General features: G+C 39.9%; 1 protein-coding gene across 1 annotated transcript in view; it reads right to left on the minus strand.

The window, feature by feature from the left end:
- Positions 1 to 16,234, minus strand: part of LOC132863482 (roundabout homolog 2-like) — a 130,450-nt gene that overhangs the window by 26,791 nt on the left and 87,425 nt on the right. The window contains exons 6-13 of the mRNA XM_060896313.1: positions 16,034 to 16,170; positions 12,756 to 12,880; positions 10,884 to 11,055; positions 8,713 to 8,918; positions 5,088 to 5,169; positions 4,828 to 4,993; positions 2,518 to 2,684; positions 2,145 to 2,266 (exon numbers count right to left, since the gene is read on the minus strand). Coding sequence (XP_060752296.1) covers positions 2,145 to 2,266; positions 2,518 to 2,684; positions 4,828 to 4,993; positions 5,088 to 5,169; positions 8,713 to 8,918; positions 10,884 to 11,055; positions 12,756 to 12,880; positions 16,034 to 16,170 — 1,177 coding nt within the window. The remainder of the gene's footprint in view (positions 1 to 2,144; positions 2,267 to 2,517; positions 2,685 to 4,827; positions 4,994 to 5,087; positions 5,170 to 8,712; positions 8,919 to 10,883; positions 11,056 to 12,755; positions 12,881 to 16,033; positions 16,171 to 16,234) is intronic.

The raw sequence follows: 16,234 nt of genomic DNA on the forward strand, positions 1-16,234 counted from the left end.
TCGATCATTAGCTGCTTAATGTACTGTTGATGGATTTTGATGGTTTGCAAACATTCTAAGTGACAAATGCTTCTAAAAAATGTTTTAGTCATTCGTGGCACAATAAAAGCTCATGAAAGTTGAAATGCACTGCAGTTTTTGTCATCAGCAAATCAAGCGTGGGAGAAAAAATGCATCATGACATTGTTTTAAATGAGTATCAGGGGATGGGAAAAACAATCAATTGTTTGATACATCATTTTCAGAAATGAATAACATTTTTTAAACAGTCAAGGAGGCATACTGGAAAGCGAATCATAATGTGGGCTACAGAACGCAAAAATCAAGATGCACCAGGATGCAGAAAGGAGTGTTCTTGGAGCGTTTCTTGGAAATCTAATCGATTCGTAGGATTTCCACCCACTAAACAATAACAACTTACTTATATAGCTAGAGAAAGAACTGCTCATTTTTAGGTTTTTAGTTGTGTAAATTTTAGCAGCAGGTTCCAATAACAGCGCTCATCAGTCACCCGACAGACAAACAAGCAAAACTCTGTACAATCAAGTAACAGTATTAAATTGCCATTTAGCCAATATAGCAGAGTAGCATATGGTGTGTGTGTGTGTGTGTGTGTGTGTGTGTGTGTGTGTGTGTCAGCATGGTTTAATATCTTAGTAAGGACCAAATGTCCTCAGAATGACAGAAGCATTATGGTCCTCTCAGGGATAGTATGTGTGTGTGTGTGTGTGTGTGTGTGTGTGTGTGTGTGTGTGTGTGTGTTTGTGTATCTGTCCATGTGTGACAAAGCAGTTCGAACGCTTTGCCAAGCAAAAGCAGAGTGAGCAGCAGATAAAAAGCTGACCGCATGCAGCTTCCAGAAAGCAGGAGTTCAGCTTGCAGAGCTAACAGTGATCTATTTGTTATACAGAAAACCATTTGTCCAAATTCAAACATCACCCTAAATTGTCTTGGATTAGTAAAACACCAGCTGTCCCTTTGCTCTCTGTGCACCTGCTTTTTATTTTATTTTCTCAAATCGCCAACTAAGCAAAAACCTAGAAAAGTGTGTTAAAAAACCTATTGTGCAAGTCATATGTTTTGGCTTACTGAAAAACAACCAATAAACAGCATACAATTAAAACATTTCATAAACTATTCATTTGATAAATCTCCCTCTGAAATCAGACATCTGAAGTCAGACAACACACTCAGACCAAAGTGTGACCTGCCCTCTTCCACATACATGAGATCTCACTAACCCAAAACTTTCTAGTGTTGCTGTGACTGACAAGGGATGAGACAGTATTTTCACCCTTTCCATTTTGCTCTCTTGCCTCTTGGAGACTTTGAAACAAAACACAGTTACTAGAACTTTTTAACTTTTCTGAAGGTTTGATCAGGCTAATGTACTACATTTAGATTACTAATGTAGGCTAAGGCAGTAAATAATGGTAATTAATCAGAATATATAGAATAACTGGGTCATCATATAAATCTACATACACTATATGGCCAAGGGTATATGGTCACCCAACCAACCAACCCATCTATACGTGCTTGCTGAACTGTGTAGACTACAGGAGATGTCCACTCCAAAGTAGACAGGTCCAGGACTTGGTTTGGGTTTCTTAGTTCCAGTGAAGGGAAACTTTAATTCTACAACATACAAAGACATTCTAAACAAATTTGGGCTTTCAGCTTTGAGACCAACAAGTATGGGCTTGATGGTCAGAAAATTTGGCTATCTAGTGTATATCTTTGATATCACTACATAATATTCATAGCTACAGATAAGCATGCCTACCCAGTATATATGGTGTGTACTGTATATAGTGAATGTGTATTTGGTGTGTATATAGCTCAAATCTACATATATATTCCTAGCACATGGACATAATATTTGTGATGATGCTTCCAGCTGAAACATGGCAGTGAGCAATGCAATAGTAAAATAAAAAAAGGTGGAGTTTAGCTTCCAATATGATGTAGAAGGCAGTTCATGTCTCAGTGTAATGTATCGTTCCACCCTTAAAGAATTTGTCCTTCAGGATAATAGTCCACATTACATCCCAGTACAGATGATTCACCGTGACATACTTTTAAGAATAATAAAATGCAGTTTGTTAGAATTAGGCTTACGGTAAAGGATAAGGTAAACTCACCGCCCATGTCACCCTCACAGAGGTGGAGCTCAGCACTATGGGGTTGTGCATGGTTACAATGACGTCACCCAGCTCCTTCTGCACTTGACGGTGATCGACACCCTGCACAGCTGGACTGATATCTGACACACACACACACACACACACATACACACACAATATATATATATATGGGCACCATTCAGTATTCAGTAGGAACACAGTATATACAGCAAACTGACTAGTGAAGTAAATATTATAGTGTAATTGTGGGACAGCAAATCTATTAGAAAACCAAATAAAATACACTATAACAGTATAACCTATGTTAGTTAAGGTCATGGAATTAAAGCGTATGTATATCCCCATGCCAGATGGGTAGAGTGTATGTTACCCTGGGTGCGGACAGGCTCGGACATGGCACTCGGGTCTCCCACCCCCTGTGCATTCATCGCTCTGATGATGAAGACATAGACGGTGTTTGGTCGGAGCTCTCTGACAGTGTACTGCGTGTCCTTCACGTGATCGGCTACAGTCTGCCAGCTGTTACTCACCAGCTGGCTGCAAACAGAGACGAGACGCAATAAACTCACTGCTCGGAAAAAACAGCACACACACGTCTCACATGGCTGCCCGAGGCAGATGCGCTGGGGTTTATGCTGATATTATTGTGGGCAGTATGCCTATTTCTACCAGCTTGCTATAGATGGGTTTAAGCTAGTGATGCAGCAGATCAACTGTAGAGAATTCATTTTTTCAACATATTAGTTGTAGTGAAAATAAGATTCTTTGAACTAATATTAGCTCAAGCAATCAGTCAAGGCCGCTTTAGCTAGCAACAGGCTGCGTTCATAATGACATTTTGTTATTGATCAAAAACATATGGTGATGCATACAAATGTCAATCTTTGTGATCTGTTAAAGTTGTTAACATAACATAATATAATATAATATAATATAATATAATATAATATAATATAATATAATATAATATAATATAATATAATATAATAAATAAACCATGAAGCAGGCAGTGGATGACATTCCAAAGTGGGGATTAAATCATTCATATTTAATGTTAATTATGATTGAGATGAGATGAGATGAGATGAGATGAGTCAATTCACCTCACCAGACACCAAGCTCATCCGAGCTGAAGTTGGGCTATACATTGAGCTTCTCCTGAAAGGTTCATTTAATCACCAGTTTCTTCTCACCTCTCCAAAATACACTACTAGGTGTACAGAGTTCTCTAAATTACCCATAGATGTGAGTGTGTCTCTGTATGATACCCTGGTCCAATTCAGGATGTCTACTCAACTCACACCCAATCTTCATTCGATAAAATTTGGATCCACTGTCAAGTCAAGTCAAGTCAAATCAAGTCAAATCAAGTCACTGTGACCCTGACCAGAATAAAAAAACATTACTGAAGGAGACTCGAGAGTGTGAATGTTAAACACACCTTAAACAAAAAAGCAACATATATTAATTTTTATCTGTAAAAGCATTTAGATCTGCTCCAGAACAACAAGAAACAAGTAATTGAAGGTCACCTAAATTATTCCCTGTACATATATAATACTAATATATAATATATATAATACTGTACATGCCTATACAATTGACATGTCTTCAAGAACATTAAGTCAACCCTGGTAACACCTCCAGGGTTGGGGGTTCGATTCCCGCCTCCACCTTGTGTGTGTGGAGTTTGCATGTTCTCCCCGTGCCTCGGGGGTTTCCTCCGGGTACTCTGGTTTCCTCCCCCAGTCCAAAAACATGCATGGTAGGTTGATTGGCATCTCTGGAAAATTGTCCGTAGTGTGTGAGTGCGTGAGTGAATGAGAGTGTGTGTGTGCCCTGCGATGGGTTGGCACTCCGTCCAGGGTGTATCCTGCCTTGATGCCCGATGACACCTGAGATAGGCACAGGCTCCCCGTGACCCGAGGTAGTTCAGATAAGTGGTAGAAAATGAGTGAGAGTGAGTGAGAATTACTTTATTGTTCCACATAAAATTAATCACAAGAAGCTAAAATGGCCTGGAAGCTGGATGGGAAATGAATCTAGCTCCAAGTTAAACTCAAACTCTCATGTATAAGTTTGTTCTCTCCTTAGTCTTTGTTGTAAACTGAGAGCAGCTCACTGATGGCATTTGAAGCAAGTATATGAAGATTTGTGCATGTTTATTCATTCACCTATTTTCAGTAACTGCTTTACACTGGTCAAGGTCGATGCAGCACCAGTCCTTTGGTATTGCCAAACCACCTATGGTTGAATTATAGTTTAAGTCAAAAACAGTAAAATTTGTATTTTCTGCTACACTGTTCCATAAATCCAAAAATACTCTATTTACTGCTCCAACAAAAGAGTTTCTTACTAGTAAGCAGTATCACCTTCCATTCCCCAAAATTGAGCCCTTTTCATGACCTAGAGACACTTACAATTAAGCTTCACTCCACCGCACAAGCCTCAGGCAGTTGAGTATTGACTAAACACAACGAGCCAAATCACACACTGGGCACCGATGCTCAAGCATGGCACAGCACCAGCGCTTTCCTCACAGATAAGCTACTAAATCCATCACCACTGGCGCTCGCTGAGGGCAACCCCAGTGCCCGGTTAACCGACCACATCTGTGCCGTGAGCGTGAAGGGCACAGGGTACAGAGTACCAGGACCTGATTCAGCCAGTGCACACATACCCAAAGGCCTCTATGACATAGGCAGTCACAAGGGAGGCGTCCTCTGGTCCAGGACGCCATGACAGAGACACGCTGCTCTTGGTGACATCAGTCACCTGCGGCTTAGAAGGTGGCCCCGGGAGAGCTGTGGCGTTGTGCGATACAGAGTCTGTGAGCTCAGCAGACTCTGACAGGAAAAGAAGAAGAGAAGAATTAGCGGCGAAGAAGAGACGATGATGGAATATTCTAGAAAAAGGCTTCTGCTGAATTGAGATAAGAACCTCTGACGTCTAAGAAGGCGCTCCATGACGTCTCTCCACTTGAGCTGGTGGCCAAGCAGGTGTACAGACCTGAGTCTGAGAGCTGAAGAAGAACATCAGTGAAGTTCACATGATGAAGTACATACACAAAATTCATAAACAGTGCAGGATATAGACTATCAATTTTTATACAATCAGCTCTTGATTTCAGAAGATTTCATCCTTAAACTGATAAAATGATGTATGAAATAAAAATAATCTCTGGCACCTTAATGTTGCCATTAACATTGGATTGATTAATTCTATCAATCCTTATATGTATTTCCGTCCATTATCCTTACACACCAGATCCAATTGTATAAACAGTACATCATGTAAAACTACAATCAACACAAAAGAATTTACACACCAATACGTGCACACTAATTCTGAGAAAATGAACGTTTGTATTTGGTGTAGTAAAATTTAGTACAATATGTAGAGCACAAATGTCAAAGAAACACACCAACAAGATCATGGACTTTTTAGGCTAGGTTAAAACTAGTCATGAATGTCTAGCGTCAACAAAAAGAAATACATTTTAGTTTCTGATTTTTTTTTTCTTATTATTTCATTAATTATATTCTGCCTGAATGGTTTGCATTTTAATTTTTGTAATCACCATCCAAGATGTATTTTGGCTCTGCTTCAATTCTACTTAAAGAGAACGATGCAGCATTGCTTCAGTCCCTTAGTCTTTAGTCTGGCCCAGCGTTCTCTACCACTTCATCTGTACACTCAGCGCAAACAGATCAGCTTTTGAGGGCTTGAAGAAATCTTTATTTTTATTTTAAACAGCCATATTTCATTCCAGCACTTTTAATTATCATAATCAACTGCTGTATGTTCCCGACTGCACGGATATTACTGTGAAAAAATGCATTAACCTCTGATTGCTTCCATGAAAGAGCATTTGTGACACCATGTGACACCATGTGACTCGCTAAAGTGCTGACATTAATTTTGTTAATAAATTTCATTTAGAACTCTGTACCAGTATGGTTACATCCAATACAGCGACACTGATGCAGCGACACAATATTTCAATTAGTGCTCATTTCCTTAACAATAGCACATAGTACGAGCTTTTTGTTGTCCTTCTGTCTTTTTTATTCTTTTATCTCTTTTTTCTATATGTCTCTCTTTCCCTTATCCACTCTCCTCAGAGTGCCACAAGCTAGCGTCTTTCTTCTCCATGTTTGCCTCGGTTCCATTAAGCTGATTCAGAGACAAGTGATTTAAGTAAAATTGACATTCAAAGGGAGATAAGCATTCAGGTAAGAGCTGTGTGGGCATTTCATATTCGCCTCAGTGTTGCGTGTGTGTGTATGTGTGTGTGTTGCCTGTGTGTGTGTGTGTCTATGTGTGTGTGTGCCTTTAATCTGCCATAAAGAGCTGTCCTTGAGAAAGAGCCCAGATTCTGACAAAGCTGAGCTTAAGATGTCTCCAGCATTTAGCAATTTATTAGAAAATCAATACACTTTATTCATCTTTAAACTGAATGCACTTGTCCATCTAAATCATGCCTGTCTGACATCACTGTGAGAGAACTATCCCTCCTTCCCTGCTCTTCCCCCACACTCTGTCATTCCTTCCATACACTTCGCTATGACGAGGCACTCTTTATGCCCTCATTTCCTCACTTTCACCCCGTAATTGGTTCATAAGAAGCAAAATGCAACCTAACCATATAAAAACGGACAATTGATTCGATGATGCAATAATTAGACATACTGCTTGTCTATGTGGCAAAATTGTAATGCATATAAAGACTTGCATGACTTTATAGGCACGATGTAATGACCGTGTCTACACACAGCGTGATTTTATAAGAGTGATTCAGCAGTTGTATAAAACAATGTGACTTAAAGCAATCATACAATTGCTGTGTCTCTGATGTGCTGATAAACTGATTTGTCTCTCCAATCATTTCAGTCACAGGAATTTCCTGTAATACTGTACTTGCCTTATTTAGGAGTGAACTTTTAGTCATGTTTTTTTCCCCCCTGAGAATCAAACTGAATCAAACTGACTGGAGTTTATCGTTACACCCCACGGTAACTGCTCATCTCAGTTTGAAAGAGAATAAAATGGTAGATTGAACAAGTTGCTAAAGCTGATTGTGATCATGAGATGTGTCATTACAAGGCTGTATAATGCCTCTTTTCCACCAGAAAGAACCGGGTGCTGGTTCAGAGCTAGCGCTGGTGCTGGTTCAAAGTTGGTTCCACTGGCGAACCTTCTAAGAACCGGTTTGCCTTTCCATCAGTTTGAGAGCCATCACAGCGCCGAGTGTGACGTCACTGTATACGTCTCACGTGTCCCAGCAACTTTAGCGCAGCAGCGGCAAACACAAACACATCAACAATGGCGGATGTTGCTTTACTGTTAATGCTCATGGCTTTGAGAACATACATTGGCATCCAAACGTGGCGAATAAAACGTGTACGTGCAGCTCCATGTAATCTGTATAAACGGAGGTTGTAATCGAGAAAGTACATAACGTTATTTTATCATTAACACAGAAAAAAGTTAGCCTTAGCATGTAGCTACCTACTATCATGTGTGCTGATAATGTATCATATTGCGGTAAAGTAAAAGTGTATTAAACATTAGTATACTTAAGGTACATTATCACATGCGCTAACAGTAGCCCCGCCCACAGCCCCGCCCACAGCCCATTGAAGGCACAGTCTGCTGTTTGTTTGGAGAAGGATACACATACACACACACACACACACACACACACACACACACACACACACACACACACACACACACACATTATATATATATAACTCTACAGTTATTTGGCCAGAAAGTTGATAATAAAAGATTAATATGGAAAATATTTGTAGCTTTGTATCTCAAAACTTCCCTCTTTTGAGCTAAGTCAAATGTGACAATAGCTTCAAGGTAGCATGAAAATGAACATCTGCTGCACTGCTGCGTGTTGAAAACGTACTGTAGTGTATGGAGCAAAGTGTATTACTATGTAATCAGTAGATTATCTGAGTATAAACGCAAGTGAATATTCTTAATGAAGCACAGATACAATTACAATGGAGTCAGTCCCTTAATGTTAAATGCTTTTTACCTAGCCAGTGTTTACAGCGGTGTTCCATTCCACCAGGAAAATAAAAAACAACTCATACATTTTAATCAGTATAAACAAATTATTGTATCACCACAAGTCTGAGATAAAATGAGATAAAATAATTGTAGGGGTTGAAAATTATGCTTTCAAATTTTAGGTGTTTATGAACAAGCACTTGGAGCATCTCAGAGAGCAGAAATGTGTTTGATGTCACCATTTTCTTTGAGGAGAGAAACATTTGTGAAATAAATATTTTCTTTGAATATAATGTCCTTAGTGGGCTAGGTACTGTAAAGAAAAGTATTAGACAAACTTTGAATCAAACTACAAATAAAGCTCTGAGTATCTACTTTAATTTAAGCCATTATCCATCACAGTAGAGTGTGACTGTTGAACCTGAAAACAGCATAAAATCCATTTTTGGCCTCTGGTTATTACATTTCGTATATAGCAATACACACTTAGAATAAAATGTGTCTATATAGTAAATGCTAATCACAAAGCACACACCTTAACATTCTGGATCTGCAGACTTCCTGCTTCCAGTAGGGACAATCGAGGTTCTTTAGACAGCAGACTCACTCCGTCCTTCAGCCAAGTGACCGTGGGCTCAGGCTCTCCAGATGCCCTACAGCCCAGAACCACCAGGGTGCCCACTGCCACTGTCTGATTTGTTGGCCCATGCTGAATAATAGGTGGTGGGCGGTCTTTTAAAGCTGTTGAATAGAAAGTAAACATGTGAACTAAATGCATAGCAATTTCGTTCAGAGCTTCTCCTGACCTTGCAAGCACTTACCGGCAGCATTTTGTGCCTCTGAATGATGGATGTGTTCTGAAATTTAGCACCTGTTCTTGCGGTCAGTCAGGCAAAAAAAAAAAAAAGAAAAGACACCTTTGATTGTGTGAGTTTTTAGCCTGCCATCACCAGCATGGATTAAAAATGATTTGCCTGAGAGGCTAATTAAAGTCCTTTTTTCTCTGCACCTTTCAACACTTTCACACCCCCTTCTTTCTTTCTTGGCATCCTTCGTCTAAATTAGGTGTTTGCTGTATATTTATTAAGAAGGAGGGTTTGACACAGATCATTTTTATATCTTTGTAAATCTTACAACCTAAGCACAACCAATCTCCATATATTTTTGTAGCCTGACATTAATCATATGCATTACAATGATATACAGGTTTATTGAGCCCCAAGAAAGCTTTACATCACATGGACCAAAACCTCATGACTACAGTTATTTTCAGCTTAATCTCTATCCGCTGCATCTTTGCGTATGTGTTATACCAAAGACAAAAATGGCAACTTTTCATGTTACTAAGAAAATAGCTATTAATATAAAATTCTTTAATAGGCTAATGAAGTAAAAACATATTATTTGAAAAATGCAGATAATTTTTTTATGATAAATCAATGTTACACTCAACAATAAAGTCCTTCGTTGGGTCATTTTTCAACCAGACTGAGCAGCTACATTTCTACATGACCATAAATTCTATCCAAAAAAAAAAATGCCCATGCCTGAAACAAGACACTATACAGTTTTAGAGCTTAATTGATGATTACCACTGCCGGAAGAACTTTTACACAAAAATGAGAATCTCTGTCAGTTATGACAAGCAACAAATCAGCAGCAAAAAATCAGGTTCTAAACAAAACTGGTCAGCGATTAATAATGTCCAAACATTGGACCATTCTGCCAAAACAATATAGCTTTTACATAGAGTACAGCACATTTATTTACATAAGAGAGTCTACAATGCAGAACAAAGAATCGGATCTCCATTATGACGATCTGATCTCTTCTTCTTTTGCCCCTTGCTCCTTCCTGCTCTGCTTCCCTTCTCTCCCTCCTTTCTTTCCTGACCTCTCTCACTTTGCTTGTCCCCTTCCTCTCAATTGATATGCACAGCAACCCAGCAGTCACTGCTTCGAGGGTAACACGCTCTTTCTGCAGAGAGGGCCTTGAGCAGATGTTAATTCAATAATGTCTGCGTGAGCAGGCCAAGACAAAATGGAAAGGAAGCAGAATACGGCTCCCAACTGGCGGCGCCACAGCACTTAAGATAATGATACTCTTTGAGAGAAGAAGTGGGTGTAAATGTGTGTCTCTCCATCAGCAGCCTCAGTGTTACACTTTATGGGCTTCGCTCGCTTTTTCAGGCCATCCAAAGTCTTTTTCTCCTTCAAGCCAGAAAAAAAGGGTTGATGAGGTTTTGTTAAGGATTTCTTCTGAAGTCGTTCAGGAGCCGCATCACAAAGTGGAATACTGCCTAAAATTGCCGCATCTAGGATGAGCTTCATTTTGCTATATGCCCACAATATTGTACTCAATGTAAAACACAAGAGTGAAAGGAAAATGTGGATCTTGCACTTATCCATTTTTTTGTGAGGCAAAATAATGTAACAGGTGCACAGCCAACTGTGTGTATGCGTGCAGTGCGGAGTGTGTGTTAAAAACTTTCAGCAGTAACACATATCCAAATATGGCCTGCTAGATATTACTGCCACATTACTGCCTTAATTGTATCTGTACTGTTCTAAAGCATGCATTTAACTTCAAAGATGATTGATGAGAGTGAATACATTATAAGTATACACAATGGTTAGGACTCTAGGAAAAAACATGTAGTCATAGAGCAAATGTGTTCATTTTGGATTGAAAATTCAACGCACTCACCATCAGACACCTCCAGCTGGGCCTTCGCCAGGATGCTGCCAGCCACTGTGAGAGCCTGGCAGATGTAGTAGCCTGCGTCTGATCGCTGGACCGAAGTGATGCTCAGATCTCCATTCTGAGCCACTGAGAAGCGACTTCCTGCCTGGGCAGGTTGATTTGGAAAAAGCAGGTCCTGAGGAAAGTACAAAAAAGCAGAAATCTATGATCTGAAATAGCAACATGGTAAATAAAGGTTTCTAAGACAGCCTCAACTGAACAAAACGATCCAATAAGTAGTCAATCGCTAGACTGTTTAACATACCTCCTTCCACAGAACTGACTCGTTTACAGGTCACACCTACAGTACTTCCATACAACTGTCCAGTTTACAGACCACAACACCTTACCTTGAACTGACCAGTTTACAGACCACACCTCCTTCCCTTAAACTGATCAGTTTACAGACCACACCTCCTTCCATACAACTGACCAGTTTACAGACCACACCTCCTTCCATAAAACTGACCAGTTTACAGACCACACCTCCTTCCCTTAAACTGACCAGTTTACAGACCACACCTCCTATCATACAACTGATCAGTTTACAGACCACACCTCCTTTCATAAAACTGACCAGTTTACAGGCCACACCTCCATCCCTTAGACTGATGAATTTACAGGCCACACCTCCTTCCATAGAACTGACCAGTTTACAAGCCACACCTCCTTCCGTAAAATTGACCAGTTTAATGGCCATACCTTCTTCCCTAGAAATGATCAGTTTGCAGGCCACACCTCCTTCCCTTAAACTGCTCAGTTTACAGACCACAGCTCCTTAGATAAAACTGACCAGTTAACACTGATTTACTAACACCACCATTCCTTAAACTGACCAGCATACAGACCACGCCTCTTTCCTTAGAACTAGCCATCTTAGAGGTCATGACTCCTTCCATAAAACTGACCAGCTTAGTGGCCAGACCTCCTTCCCTAGAACTGACAAGCTAAGAGGTAATACTATGAAAAGGTTTAGTGGCTAATCCCTCTTTACTAGTACCTGTTGGTATGTAAGCCATGCTCCTTTACTTGGACTAACAAGCTTACCTGGCACACCTCCTTTTCCAATACTAACAGGCCATTCTGGCAGGTTTACAGGTCATCAGCTACAAATACAACTGATGGTAATATAGTTTATCACCCATGGCCTCAGTGGTTTAACATGCTGGTGGTTAATTTTTATTTATGATAAAACTATAAGATTGTTAAACCAGTTTAACAATTCAACAATTCTACATGCTGCTGTTTATTGTTGTTGTAGTTGTTGCACATACAGATGCACAAAGGCCTACAGTGTGTTCATGACTTCACGCAGAGGCTGGTCGGTAATTAACGTTTGAACTGAGTGGTGTTCAGCTGCCCGCCATGCCCTTGGGCACAAGCCAGCATGCTGAGCCAGACTTCACCACCCACTCAGAGCCTTGAGATCTCTTATCTCTTCTTGCCTCTAATGAGATTTTCCTTCATTCAAAGTCCTCAAATCTACCCAAGTGACGAGTGAGGAAGGGCATTAGCCAGATTCAATTAGCCTTAATGACTCGAATTCAGTAAATTAATAAGTTTTGAGATGACAAATGACTCCCTCTGAGGTAAGCGACGGACAACTGATGACCACTTCATTACACTGAAGGTAAGATCTGACCATTCATTCAGCCAATTAATTGCTTAATTAAGCAAAACGCTTTGTTTCACTCCTCCAAAATAATAAAAGTAAGACCACTGCCAGTGAATTCGATTCACACAAGTAGAATAGTAGAGATTTGCAGATTGTGGAATAAACACCATACACAAACATAAATCTCACATGAATATGCAAAAGCTGTGGAGAACACTGACCTTGCTTCCCTCTCTCTGCCAGAACACGGCAGGCTGCGGGTTTCCCTTGGCCTCGCACGGGAAGGTAGCGGTGCGTCCCTGCATCACAATCTGGTCCCGGGGCCTCACGACAAACTGGGGTGCCTCTGAGGTGAAAGGTCAGATGGGTATCATTGCAAACACGGAGACACAGCTGGTTACAATTTCACTGATGGAACGCAAGAGCATAGGTATGGTCATGTTTAATGCAAAAGCTGAGGTGTTGAGAAGCGTGCGTTCGTAATTAACATGCAGCATACATCGGTTTGAAAAGGTGCAAAACACGGTGTGTTTACTAATGCCTCCTGGGATGAGATGGAAAGTTCAGAAAAAAAAATGGCTGGATTTCATGATCTGTATGATCTGTAATACTGCTACAGTAGGTTTTATGTACGTTTCTGCATAACTGTATTTTCCAAAATCTACTTTTTGGAATTAAATGCATTTGGGAGGAAATTTGTCCAAGAGCCATGCGCTAGATTAGATCACAAGGCAATCAGGCCAAAATAGGTTATCAATCTTGCGAAATAAAGAGTTGAAAAATAGACAAATGCATGCTGTTAGTAGCATGGTATGGGTGGGTACTTACCAGGATGAGCTGGCGAATGAGCAATGAGGGCAAAAGGGGTGAGTGGATGAAGGGGTGACATTCACAACAGACACAGGTACAACAACCAGAGAGGAAAAAAAACACATTCAGACGTCGGGTACACAAATAAATTTGGGACAAAAACACAGAGAGTCCACTGGGTGACTGATGAAATGGATCTTAAATCTCACAGATTCTGAAGGGAGCTTAATAATGCAGCAGGCTGCCCTTAATGCAACATCCTGGAGATTTCCAAAATGGAAGTTGTGGCTAGACGGCTACAAATATTACTGAAGCCCAAATCTCAAATGCCGTATCGATGCGTCACATCTCGCTATTTTTTCCCCCGTACCACACCTCACCCGACGTCTTATGGTGAGCCAGAAATTTGGTATTGTATGCTGCTTTTGCAATAGACAGGAGTGTGAGACCAGGCTTTAAACTGTCATTAAGTTTCTCATTTCTTCAACTTAGCGGGAGGTCAGTTCCAGACTGCCATGCCCAGTTCGAGGTTTACATGTATGTTTGTGTATTTCAAGACTCCCACTGGTCAGGAAATGACACACACAGAGGGAGATGGTCCTGACTGGCTTGGATCCAGCAGAGAGGCCCGTAAACAGTGCTGCCTCCTCCTCAGGAAGGCTTTGGTAATACTACACTGAAAAGTGGGTTAGAAAGCCTGCTGTTGGTAGAATAACAGCTTTTGGGCCAAACCACGTATTTTCCTCAACTCCATTCATAATGTTAAACTGGTCAGATTTGTGAACACTTTTCCAATGTCAAAGTAAGTAGGCAGTGCAGGTTTACTAAAGTCTACGGTACTGTCGACCTGCTCATTAATGGAATTATTCAATCAGCCGGTCACTAATTGGTGAACCCAAGTCCACTGGAGCTTCAGATTCCTGTTCTTAGTTAACAGGCATGGAACCTAATGTGGTATTCAACTGTCATTGACGCTCATCTGCCTCAAGGTTAGATGTGTTATGTATACTGAGATACTTTTATGCTCACCACAGATGTACCGAGTGGTTATTTGAGGTACTTTAGACTTTCTGCCAACTCCAACCAGTCTGTTTGCTCTTTTCTGACCTCTTTAATCAACAGGATGTTTCAACTAAGACTTTTAAGCTGTATTTGCGTAATCTTATGTGTTGTGTTGCTGCCACATGATTTGCTGGCTGAATAATTTAAGTGGCAGGGGTGCTGGGAAAAAAAATATTTTTTCACAAGATACAGCAACAACACCAAATTGCAGCATTAACAGAATTCATTATTTATTAAACTTCTGAACTTGTACAGTTCTTTATAGCAAACTATATCGACTGGATGTCCTAAGTACTGTAAGTAAACTTAATATCTTTCAAAACAGCACATTGTTATTCTCATTTCAGGGAACTATCGTTTATATTTGATCAAATTTAATTTAGTTTTAGGGTTTGTTACAGTCCACAAAGTTCAGTTTCGCTGTGAGACAAAATCGGCATCCTTTACTCAGCATGTCATAATGTTTGCACTTTTTTGGAAGCTTTCCATTTCATAACAGTAAATTACGACCTAAAATAAATTATAGACTGCCCTGTGCACAGTATGTGTTCTGAGTGGGCGATATGGTGCTCTATAAATAAAAGCATAGTCCTTTTTTTTGTATTTCCGGTAATAATATTTATTTAATCCACTTAAAGCATATTATTCAGTATGTTACACAATGAAACATACATATGCATGAAATCATAAGAGTGAGAAGTGTTTAAAAAAAAGTTCCTGCAAGATGCAATGAAAACAACTCCAGGAAATTCTTTAAAAAAAATCTGTCTAACCCTGAATTTAATAATGACATCTCATCAGCGAAAATAATTAGCTGGTTGACATAAATTACAACAAATGTGTTTTCTGTCTCCTGGTGCACTCTTGTCTTCAGTAATGTGTGAGCACTCCAGGACTGCACTTATTGCCTTCTCCTCATCTCGTCACTATAATGGCAATAAATTCAGCAAGCCTGATATTTAATTAGTTTTGTAAGACATTATATTGATTCTGTTAATTATAGGATCTTCAATGCGTAATGATGCATCAACTGTCTGATTCAAATTTATTAACATCCACTGAGTTGCTTGAGGTTTTTTTTTTTTTGCGGATAAAATAGTTTAGAATGTACATAGAGTACATTCACCGAATAGAATTGTAAGAACTGTAAGTGATTCGGCCTTGGATTGACATCCAGGCCTTGCATCTGTAATAATTGTGGGTCTTGAGAGATGGTAATGTGATGTAATATTTGATTTAAAGTGAGTTAGAATTTGAATATCACATGCCATAATTAAAAATGTCTAAATGTTAAAATTTACATTAGGATGATGAATCAGGTTCTCCTGGTTTCCACATACTTTCAAAAACATGCCACTTTGTGGATTAGCAAAGTGCCGCTAAGTGTAATTGAGTGTGTGAATACAGTGCCCTCTGATCCGGGTTCTGTTCCCATGCCCAGCATTCCTGGGATAGAGTTTGGATCTACAGTGACCCTAACCAGGATAAAGCACTTACTGATGATGAATGAATGAATGAATCTAATTCTTACCACCACTGGATCATAAAAAATACAGGTCACCACTGTATGTAATAGACAATTTAATTACTGCCACGCAGCTATAAAGACAGTATGAAGGTAACTCACCCCTGACTGTGAGCGTAGAAGATGCTTCCACTTTGCCCACTCTGTTCTCTGCAACACACGTGAAGCTTCCCTGGTCCCCAGAAGACACTTTCTTTATCCTCAAGACAAAGTCGTCCTTTTCGTATTTCATCTCGTACCTGTGCGGAACAATGCAAGCAGCCTTCAAACGCATTTACGTGCTTAAAGTTAACCGCTCTCATG

This window comes from Tachysurus vachellii, chromosome 20, assembly GCF_030014155.1.
Source record: "Tachysurus vachellii isolate PV-2020 chromosome 20, HZAU_Pvac_v1, whole genome shotgun sequence".
NCBI classification, from domain to species: Eukaryota; Metazoa; Chordata; class Actinopteri; order Siluriformes; family Bagridae; genus Tachysurus; species Tachysurus vachellii.